At 57.3% G+C, this 12,015-nt stretch overlaps 1 protein-coding gene across 1 annotated transcript; it reads left to right on the plus strand.

Moving 5' to 3' along the window:
• Positions 1-9,847: 9,847 nt before the first annotated feature.
• On the plus strand, positions 9,848-10,618 carry LOC123764863 (S-antigen protein-like). The gene has a single exon (XM_045753060.2). The coding sequence runs from the start codon at positions 9,848-9,850 to the stop codon at positions 10,616-10,618; it is 771 nt and encodes a 256-aa protein (XP_045609016.2).
• The last annotated feature ends 1,397 nt before the right edge of the window (positions 10,619-12,015 follow it).

The following is a 12,015-nucleotide window of genomic DNA, read 5'->3' on the forward strand; positions in this document are numbered from 1 at the left end:
GCCTTCTGAGATTCACTGAATCGGCTCTTGCCTGCCCACTACTTATATCAATGAGCTACGTCTTCGTTACCGCTGTCATCACGATCTTCTCTGCCATGACCCTCTCTCAAGAAGAAGTTGCTCTAAAGGTGAGTCTATATTTGCTATATGGGTGCAGGCTAAACTCACTAGCCATTTAATTAGAATTGAAAATGTTTCTATATATCTTGTAAATACTTATTACAATACCTGCACAGTTTAAATGTTTCATAAATATGTGAGCTTCCAATGTATTTTATCCCTTGAATCTATTGAACATATTTCTTATTAGGTTAATAAACAACACACATTTCAAAGCAATTTATTCCCACCACACATGTCCATATGGGCATCCAGACGCCATATACTGTTTTTCATGTAATACCGTTTGAGATATTCAATTCGTGCATTACATGAAATGTAATTGTGTTGTGCCAAATAAGCGGGACTCGGCAGAGTTTTGATCACGGGTCACAAGACCACACGCACCACAACTACTTACTGGCTACTAACGGTGCATTATATTGTAGATATGTAACTATAACGTGTGTGTAACAAAGTAATAACAGCAATATCTGTCTAGGAATCCACCTATTGGCTGTGAGCATAAAATATGGTACCAATGAATACAAACATCACACTAACGTAATGTATGAATGAATGCATATCAGCAGAAGACATGAGCAGGATTCGAACCTGCACACTGGGTGCTGCTAAGCAAACGAAAATAAACCACTGGACCACGATACGATAAAAGGGTAGATGTCTGAGGAACACCTGGAGGACCACTGGAGGACCCCTGGAGGACCACTGGAGGACCACTGGAGGACCACTGGACGACAACTAAAGGACCCCTGGAGGACCCCTGGAGGACCACTGGAGGACCACAGGAGGAACCCTGGAGGACCACTGGAGTACCACTAGAGGCCCCCTGGAGGACCCTTGGGGGATCCCTGGAGGACCACTGGAGGACCATTGGAGGACCACTGGAGGAACCCTGGAGGACCACTGGAAGACCCCTGGAGGAACCCTGGAGGACTACTGGAGGACCACTGGAGGACCACTAGTGGACCACTGGAGTACCACTGGAAGACCACTGGAGGAACCCTGGAGGACCACTGAAGGAATCCTGGAGGACCACTGGAGGACCACTAAAGGACCACTGGAGAACCATTTGAGGACCACTAGAGGACCACTGGAGGACCACTGGAGGACCCCTGGAAGAACCTTGGAGGACCACAGGAGGACCACTGGAGGCCCACTGGAGTAACCCAGGAGGACCATTAGAGGACCACTGGAGGACCACTGGAGGACACCTGGAGGACCACTGGAGGACCACTAGAGGACCACTGGAGGACTACTGGAGGACAACTGAAGTACCCCTAAAGGACCACTGGAGGACCACTGGAAAAACCCAGGAGGACCACTGGAGGACCACTGCACGACCACTGAAGGACCCCTGGAGGACCCCTGGAGGACCACTGGAGGACCACTGGAGGAACCCTGGAGGACCACTGGAGTACCACTAGAGGTCCCCTAGAGGACCCTTGGTGGATCCCTGGAGGACCACTGGAGGACCACTGGAGGAACCCTGGAGGACCACTGAAAGACCCCTGGAGGACTACTGGAGGACCACTAGTGGACCACTGGAGGGCCACTGGAGGACCACTGGAGGAACGCTGGAGGACCACTGGAGGAATCCTGGAGGACCACTGGAGGACCACTAAAGGACCACTGGAGAACCACTTGAGGACCACTAGAGGTCCCCCGGAGGACCCTTGGGGGATCCCTTGGAGGACCACTGGAGGACCACTGGAGGACCAATGGAGGAACCCTGGAGGACCACTGGAAGACCCCTGGAGGAACCCTGGAGGACTACTGGAGGACCACTGGAGGACCACAAGTGGACCACTGGAGGACCACTGGAGGACCACTGGAGGAACTCTGGAGGACCACTGGAGGAATCCTGGAGGAATCCTGGAGGACCACTGGAGGACCACTAAAGGACCACTGGAGAACCATTTGAGGACCACTAGAGGACCACTGGAGGACCACTGGAAGAACCTTGGAGGACCACTATAGGACCACTGGAGGCCCACTGGAGTAACCCTGGAGGACCACTAGAGGACCACTGGAGGACCACTGGAGGACACCTGGAGGACCACTGGAGGACCACTAGAGGACCACTGGAGGACTACTGGAGGACAACTAGAGTACCCCTAGAGGACCACTGAAGGACCACTGGAGTACCCCAGTAGGACCAATGGAGGACCACAGGAGGACCACTGGAGAACCCCAGGAGGACCACTGGAGGACCACTGGAGGACCACTGGAGTTCTCCTGGAGGACCACTGGAGGACCACTGAAGGACCACTGGAGTACCCCTGGAGGACCACTGGAGGACCACTGGAGTACCCCTGGAGGACCACTGGAGGACCACTGGAGTACCCCTGGTGGACCACTGGAGTACTCCTTTAGGACCCCTGGAGGACCCCTAGATTTCCAATGGAGTACCCCTGGAGGACCACTGGAGTACCATTGGAGGACCCCTCGAGTACGCCTGGAGGACCATTGGAAGACCCCTGGAGAACCCCTGGAGTACCCCTGGAGGACCCCTGGAGGAACACTGGAGTACCCCTAGGGGGACCCCTTGGAGGACCCCTGGAGGACCACTGGAGTACCCCTAGGAGACCCACTGGAGGACCATTGGAAGACCCCTGGAGAACCCCTGGAGTACCACTGGAGGACCCCTGAAGGAACACTATAGTACCCCTAGGGGGGACCCCTTGGAGGACCCCTGGAGGACCACTGGAGTACCCCTTGGGGACCCCCTGGATTACCCCTGGAGGACCACTGGAGTATCCCTATGGGACTCCCTGGAGGACCCCATGGAGTACCACAGAGGACCCCTGGAGGACCCCTGGAGTACCACTGGAGTACCCCTGGAGGACCCCCTGGAGTACCATTGGAGTACCCCTGGACGACCCTTGGAGTACCATTGGAGTACCCAATGATGGTCCACTGGAAGAAGCATGGAGGACCACTGGAGGACCACTGGAGGACCACTGAAGGACCCCTGAAGAACCCCCCTGGAGGACCACTGGAGGACCCCTGGATGACCACTGGAGGACCCCTGGATGACCACTGGAGGACCCCTGGAGTACCACTAGAGGACCCCTGGAGGACCACTAGAGGATCACTGGAAGACCACCACCCGACCCTTGAAGGACCCCTGGAGGACCACTAGAGGACCACTGGAGGACCACCACACGACCCCTGGAGAACTACTGAAGGACCCCTGAAGGACCACTGGAGGACCCCTGGAGGACATCTGGAGGACCCTTGGAGGACCACTGAATGACTACTGGAGGACCCCCTGGAGGTCCCCTGGAGGACCCCTAGAAGGCCCCCTTGTAGGACCACTAGAGAACTCCTTTAGGAAGCCGGGAGCCGGTCGGCAGAGCGGACAGCACGCTGGACTTGTGATCCTGTGGTCCCGGGTTCGATCCCGGACGCCGGCGAGAAACAATGGGAGGAGTTTCTTTCACCCTATGCCCCTGTTACCTAGTAGTAAAATAGGTACCTGGGTGTTAGTCAGCTGTCACGGGCTGCTTCCTGGGGGTGGAGGCCTGGTCGAGGACCGGGCCGCGGGGACACTAAAAAGCCCCAAAATCATCTCAAGATAACCTCAAGATCTCAAGATAACCACTGGAAGACCCCTGGAGGTACACTGGAATATCTCTAGAGGACCCCCAGGAGGACCCATGGAGGATCCCTGGAAGACCCCCTGGGGGACCATTGGAGTACCCCAGTAGGACCACTAGAAGAACCCTGGAGAACCCCTGGAGTACCATTAGGAGGACTAACTACTGGAATACCTCTGGAGGACCCCTGGAGTACCCCTAGACAACCACTGGAAGTTCCCCTGGAGTACCACTTGAGGACCACTGGGGTACCACTGGCGGGGCCCCTGGAGTACCCCAGGAAGATCACTGGAGGAACACCTGGAGGACCCCTAATGGACCACTGGATAACTACTGGAGTACCCGTGGAGGACCCCTGGAGGACCCCTGGAGGACCCAAAGAGGACGACTAAAAGACCCCTGGAGGATCCCTGGAAGACTACTGGAGGACCACTGGAGGGCCCCTGAAGGACACCTGGAGGACCCCTGGAGTACTCCCAGAAGGACCACTGTAGCACCACTGGAGGACCACTGGAGGATACTAGAGGACCACTGGAGGGCCACTGGAGGACCACTGGAGTACCCCTGGAGGATCACTGAAGGACCACTGGAGGACCACTGGAAGACCACTGCAGTACCCCTGGAGGACCACTGGAGGACCACTGGAGGACCACGTACTGGAGTACCCCTGAAGGACCACTTGAGGAACACTGAAGGACCACTGGAGTACCCCTGGAGGACCTCTGAAGAGCCACTGCAGGACCACTGGAGGACCATTGGAGTACCCCTGGAGGACCACTGGAGGACCACTGGAGGACCACTGGAGGACCACGTACTGGAGTACCCCCGAAGGTCCACTTGAGGACCACTGAAGGACCACTGGAGTACTCCTGGATGACTACTGGAGGACCACAGGAGTACCCCTTGAGGACCCGTTGAGGACTCCTGGAGGACCACTGGAGTTCCATTGGAGGACCCCTGGAGGACCCCTGGAGGATACCTTGAGGACCGCTAGAGTATCACTGGAGTACCAATGTAGGACTCCTGGAGAACCCCTGGAGGACCCCTTGAGGACCCCTGGAAGACCACTGGAGTATACAACTGCAGGACCACTAAAGTACCATTGGAGGAACCCTGGAGTACCCCTGGAGGACCCCTGTAGGACCACTGGAGTACCCCTGGAGAACCCCTGGAGGACCCCTGGAGAACCCCAGGAGTACCCCTGGAGGACCACTGGAGTACCCCTGGAGGACCACTAGAGTACCCCTGGAGAACCCCTGGAGTACCCCTGGAGGACCACTTGAGTACCCCTGGAGGACCAATGGAGTACCCCTGGAGAACCCCTGGAGTTCCCCTGGAGGACCCCTGGAGGACCACTGGAGTACCCCTGGAGGACCTCTGAAGGGCCACTGCAGGACCACTGGAGGACCATTGGAGTACCCCTGGAGGACCACTGGAGGACCACTTACTGGAGTACCCCCGAAGGTCCACTTGAGGACCACTGAAGGACCACTGGAGTACTCCTGGATGTCTACTGGAGGACCACAGGAGTACCCCTTCAGGACCCGTAGAGGACCCCTGGAGGACCACTGGAGTTCCATTGGAGGACCCCTGGAGGACCCCTGGAGGACCCCTTGAGGACCGCTAGAGTATCACTGGAGTACCCTTGGAGGACCCCTGGAGAACCCCTGGAGGACCCCTTGAGGACCCCTGGAGGACCACTTTAGTATACCACTGCAGGACCACTAGAGTACCATTGGAGGAACCCTGGAGTAACCCTGGAGTACCCCTGGAGGACCACTGGAGTACCCCTGGAGGACCACTGGAGTACCCCTGGAGAACCCCTGGAGTACCCCTGGAGGACCACTTGAGTACCCCTGGAGGACCACTGGAGGACCACTGGAGGACCACGTACTGGAGTACCCCTGAAGGACCACTTGAGGACCACTGAAGGACCACTGGAGTACCCCTGGAGGACCTCTGAAGAGCCACTGCAGGACCACTGGAGGACCATTGGAGTACCCCTGGAGGACCACTGGAGGACCACTGGAGGACCACTGGAGGACCACGTACTGGAGTACCCCCGAAGGTCCACTTGAGGACCACTGAAGGACCACTGGAGTACTCCTGGATGACTACTGGAGGACCACAGGAGTACCCCTTGAGGACCCGTTGAGGACTCCTGGAGGACCACTGGAGTTCCATTGGAGGACCCCTGGAGGACCCCTGGAGGACACCTTGAGGACCGCTAGAGTATCACTGGAGTACCCCTGTAGGACCCCTGGAGAACCCCTGGAGGACCCCTTGAGGACCCCTGGAAGACCACTGGAGTATACAACTGCAGGACCACTAAAGTACCATTGGAGGAACCCTGGAGTACCCCTGGAGGACCCCTGTAGGACCACTGGAGTACCCCTGGAGAACCCCTGGAGGACCCCTGGAGAACCCCAGGAGTACCCCTGGAGGACCACTGGAGTACCCCTGGAGGACCACTAGAGTACCCCTGGAGAACCCCTGGAGTACCCCTGGAGGACCACTTGAGTACCCCTGGAGGACCAATGGAGTACCCCTGGAGAACCCCTGGAGTTCCCCTGGAGGACCCCTGGAGGACCACTGGAGTACCCCTGGAGGACCTCTGAAGAGCCACTGCAGGACCACTGGAGGACCATTGGAGTACCCCTGGAGGACCACTGGAGGACCACTGACTGGAGTACCCCCGAAGGTCCACTTGAGGACCACTGAAGGACCACTGGAGTACTCCTGGATGTCTACTGGAGGACCACAGGAGTACCCCTTGAGGACCCGTAGAGGACCCCTGGAGGACCACTGGAGTTCCATTGGAGGACCCCTGGAGGACCCCTGGAGGACCCCTTGAGGACCGCTAGAGTATCACTGGAGTACCCTTGGAGGACCCCTGGAGAACCCCTGGAGGACCCCTTGAGGACCCCTGGAGGACCACTTTAGTATACCACTGCAGGACCACTAGAGTACCATTGGAGGAACCCTGGAGTAACCCTGGAGTACCCCTGGAGGACCACTGGAGTACCCCTGGAGGACCACTGGAGTACCCCTGGAGAACCCCTGGAGTACCCCTGGAGGACCACTTGAGTACCCCTGGAGGACCACTGGAGTACCCCTGAACGACCATTGGAGTACCCCTGGAGAACCACTGGAGTACCCCTGGAGAACCCCTGGAGTTCCCCTGGAGGACCCCTGGAGGACCACTGGAGTACCCCTAGTGAACCCCCTGGAGGACTCTTGGAGGACCACTGGAGTACCCCTATGGGATTCCCTGGAGGACCCCTGAAGGATCACTGGAGGACCCCTGGAGGACCCCTAGAGGACCCCTGGAGGACCACTGAAGGATCACTGGAGGACCACTGGAGGACCCCTGGAGGACCACTAAAGGATCACTGGAGAACCCTCCTGGAGGACCCCTGGAGGACCACTAGAAGACCACTGTAGGAACACCACCCGACCCCTGAAGGACCACTGAAGGACCCCTGAATGACCACTGGAGGACCCCCTGGAGGACCACTGAAGGACCCCCTGAAGGACCACTGGAGGACCCCTCTAGGACACCTGAAGGACCCTTGGAGGACCACTGAAGGACCACTGAAGGACCCCCTGGAGGACTCCTGGAGGACAACTGGAAGACTCCCTGGAGGTCCACTGGACGACCACTAGAGGACCCCTTAAGGACCACAGAAGATCCATTGGAGGACCCCTGGAGTACCCCTGGAGGACCACTGGAGTACACATGGAGAACCCCTGGAGGACCCCTAGAGAATCACTGGAGTACCCCTGGAGGACCACTGGAGTACTATTGAAGGACCCCTGGAGAACCCTGGAGGACCATTTAAAGACCCCTGGAGAACCCCTGGAGGACCCCTGGAGAACCACTTGAGTACCCCTAGGGGACCCCCTGGAGGACACTTGGAGGAACCTTGGAGTACCCCTATATGGGACCCCCTGGAGGATCCCTGGAGTACCACTGGAGGACCCGCTGGAGGACCCCTGGAGTACCTTTAGAGTACCCCCTGGAGGACCCCTGGAGGGCCTCTAGAGTACCATTGGAGTAGCCCTGGAGGACCCATGGAGGACTCCTGGAAGACCCCTGGAGGACCCCCTAGCTCCAGTGCCCCTGGAGGACCCCTGGAGGACCCCTGGTGGACCCCTGGCGTACCCGTGGATGACCCCTGGAGGACCCCCTAGCTCCAGTCCCCCTGGAGGACCCCTGGAGTACCCGTGGAGGACCCCTGGAGGACCACTGAAGGACCCCTGGAGTAAATCTTGAGGACCTCTGGAGGACCACTGAAGGACCCCTGGAGTACATCTTGAAGACCCCTGGAGGACCCTTGGAGGAACCCTGGAGAACCCCTGGAGGACCAATGAAGGACCATTGGAGGACCCCTGGAGTACCTCTAGAGGACCCCTGGTGAACTCCTAGGGGACCCCTGGAGTACCTCTGGAGGACCCCTGGAGGACCCCTGAAAGACCACTGGAGGACCCCTGGAGGATCACTGGAGAACAAATGGAAGACCCCTGGGTGAACATATGGGGGACCCCTGGGGGACCCCTGGAGGACCCCTAGAGGACCCCTGGGTGACCATATGGGAGTCCCATGGAGGACCCCTGGAGAAACCTCTCTAGTACCCCTGGAGAACCCCCAGGTGGACCACTGGAGGACCACTGGAAGAAAACTGGAGGATCCTTGGAGGACCACTGGAGGACCACAGGAGTACCCCTAGTGAACCCCCTGGAGGACTCTTGGAGGACCACTGGAGTACCCCTATGGGATTCCCTGGAGGACCCCTGAAGGATCACTGGAGGACCCCTGGAGGACCCCTAGAGGACCCCTGGAGGACCACTGAAGGATCACTGGAGGACCACTGGAGGACCCCTGGAGGACCACTAAAGGATCACTGGAGAACCCTTCTGGAGGACCCCTGGAGGACCACTAGAAGACCACTGTAGGAACACCACCCGACCCCTGAAGGACCACTGAAGGACCACTGAAGGACCCCTGAATGACCACTGGAGGACCCCCTGGAGGACCACTGAAGGACCCCCTGAAGGACCACTGGAGGACCCCTCTAGGACACCTGAAGGACCCTTGGAGGACCACTGAAGGACCACTGAAGGACCCCCTGGAGGACTCCTGGAGGACAACTGGAAGACTCCCTGGAGGTCCACTGGACGACCACTAGAGGACCCCTTAAGGACCACAGAAGATCCATTGGAGGACCCCTGGAGTACCCCTGGAGGACCACTGGAGTACACATGGAGAACCCCTGGAGGACCCCTAGAGAATCACTGGAGTACCCCTGGAGGACCACTGGAGTACTATTGAAGGACCCCTGGAGAACCCTGGAGGACCATTTAAAGACCCCTGGAGAACCCCTGGAGGACCCCTGGAGAACCACTTGAGTACCCCTAGGGGACCCCCTGGAGGACCCTTGGAGGAACCTTGGAGTACCCCTATATGGGACCCCCTGGAGGATCCCTGGAGTACCACTGGAGGACCCGCTGGAGGACCCCTGGAGTACCTTTAGAGTACCCCCTGGAGGACCCCTGGAGGGCCTCTAGAGTACCATTGGAGTAGCCCTGGAGGACCCATGGAGGACTCCTGGAAGACCCCTGGAGGACCCCCTAGCTCCAGTGCCCCTGTAGGACCCCTGGAGGACCCCTGGTGGACCCCTGGCGTACCCGTGGATGACCCCTGGAGGACCCCTAGCTCCACTCCCCCTTGAGGACCCCTGGAGTACCCGTGGAGGACCCCTGGAGGACCACTGAAGGACCCCTGGAGTAAATCTTGAGGACCTCTGGAGGACCACTGAAGGACCCCTGGAGTACATCTTGAAGACCCCTGGAGGACCCTTGGAGGAACCCTGGAGAACCCCTGGAGGACCAATGAAGGACCATTGGAGGACCCCTGGAGTACCTCTAGAGGACCCCTGGTGAACTCCTAGGGGACCCCTGGAGTACCTCTGGAGGACCCCTGGAGGACCCCTGAAAGACCACTGGAGGACCCCTGGAGGATCACTGGAGAACAAATGGAAGACCCCTGGGTGAACATATGGGGGACCCCTGGGGGACCCCTGGAGGACCCCTAGAGGACCCCTGGGTGACCATATGGGGGACCCATGGAGGACCCCTGGAGAAACCTCTCTAGTACCCCTGGAGAACCCCCAGGTGGACCACTGGAGGACCACTGGAAGAAAACTGGAGGATCCTTGGAGGACCACTGGAGGACCACAGGAGAACCCCCTGGAAGACCCCCTGGAGTTCACTTGGAGGATCCCTGGAGTACAAATGGAGGACCCCTGCAGGACCACTCGATCATCCCTGGAGAACCCATGGAGGACCACTGGAGGACCACTGGAGGACCACTAGGGTGCCACTGGAGGACCCCTGGAGAACCCCTGGAGGTCCCCTGGAGGACCCTTGGAGGACCCACCCTCCAGTCCCCCTGGAGTTCCCCTGGAGGACCCCCTGGAGGACCCCTGGAGGACCGCTGGAGGACCCCTGGAGGTTGCCTGGAGTACCCCTGGAGGACCCCTGGAAACCCTGGAGGACCCCATGGAGGACCCCTGGAGGACCCTTGGACGACCACTGGAGGACCCCTGAAGGACCCATGGAAGACCACTGGAGAACCACTGGAGGACCACTGGAGGACCCCTGAAGGACTACTGGAGGACCCCTGGAGGGCTACTGGAGGACCACTGGAGGACCCCTGGAGAACCCCTGGAGGTCCCCTGGAGGACCTTTGTAGGACCCACCCTCCTGTTCCCCTGGAGTACTGGAGGACCCCCTGGAGGACCCCTGGAGAATCCCTGGAGGTCGCCTGGAGTACCCCTGAAGGTCCCCTGGAGGACCACTGGAGGACCACTGGAGGATCCCTGAAGGAGCACTGAAGAACTTCTGGAGGACCCCTGGAAGACCACTGAAGAACCCCTGGAGTACCCCTGGAGGACCCCTGGAGTACCCTTGGGCGACCCCTGTAGGATCCCTGAAGTACCACTTGGGTACCACACGCAGATTTCTGCAGCACTTAAGGTGCCATAAGACTCACCCTCAGCCTTCTGCAGCACTTATGGTGCAATAAGACTAACCCGCAGCTATCTGCGGTACTGGTGATGCAATAAGACTAACTCTCAGCCTTCTGCAGCACGTTTGTTGCCATAAGACTCACCTTCATATTTTTATGGCACTTATAGTGCCCTGGGACTAACCATAAGCCTTTTACAGCTCTTTTGGTAAAAAAAGCCAACTCTCAGTCTTCTGCAGCACTTATTGAGCCATATGAACCCCGCTAAGCCATCTACAGCACTTATGGTGCAATATAACTAACCTTCAGCCTCCTGCAGTACGAATGGTGCCATAAGTCTAGCCATCAGCTATCTGCAGCACTTATGGTGCCATAATACTAACCCTCATCCTTTTGCAGCACGTATGGTGTCATAAGACTAACCCTCAGCCTTTTGCAGCACGTATGGTGTCATAAGACTAACCCTCAGCCTTTTGCAGCACGTATGGTGTCATAAGACTAACCCTCAGCCTTTTGCAGCACGTATATATTGGGCCCATAAGACTAACTCGCAGAATTATGCTGCACTTATCGTGGCATTAGACTAACCCTCAGCCTTCTTTGCTCGTATGGTGCTATAAGACTAACACTCAGCATTCTGCAGCACTTATGGTGCCATAAAACTAACTCTGAGACCTCTGCAGCATCTATCAAGGCATGAGACTAAGCCACTGCAATCTCCATAAGACTAGCTTGCTGACATTTGCGTCACTCACTGTGCCATAAGACTAACTCCCTGAATTCTGCTACATATATCACAGCATCAAACTAACCCTCAGCCCTCTGTAGCTCTTATGGTGCAATAAGACTTACTCTCAGACTTATTCACCACATATCATGGCATAAGACTAGTCCTCAGCCTTCTGCAGTACTTATAGTGCAATACAGCTCACTCCCAGCATTCTGCAGTACTTATGGTGACATAAGACTCAACTTCCGATTTCAATAGCACGTATGGTGACATAAGACTTGCCGTCAGCCATCTGCAGCACTTATGATATTCCAAGAGTAAGACTTAATCAAACTAGAAATGCTCTACAAATCAAGGGAATGTGGAATGACCTTCCCAATCATGTTAAAGACTGTACCTCTGTCAACCAGCTTAAGATAAAAACTAAACACTACCTAATAAATAACCTGTAACCTACCTTACCCCTGTATTGTCAACCCAGGTCTGTTTTTTAAACAACGCTGTTTGTCGACCTAATTGTATTTGTGCTGCTT

This window comes from Procambarus clarkii, chromosome 48 (genome assembly GCF_040958095.1).
Source record: "Procambarus clarkii isolate CNS0578487 chromosome 48, FALCON_Pclarkii_2.0, whole genome shotgun sequence".
Classification (NCBI taxonomy): domain Eukaryota; kingdom Metazoa; phylum Arthropoda; class Malacostraca; order Decapoda; family Cambaridae; genus Procambarus; species Procambarus clarkii.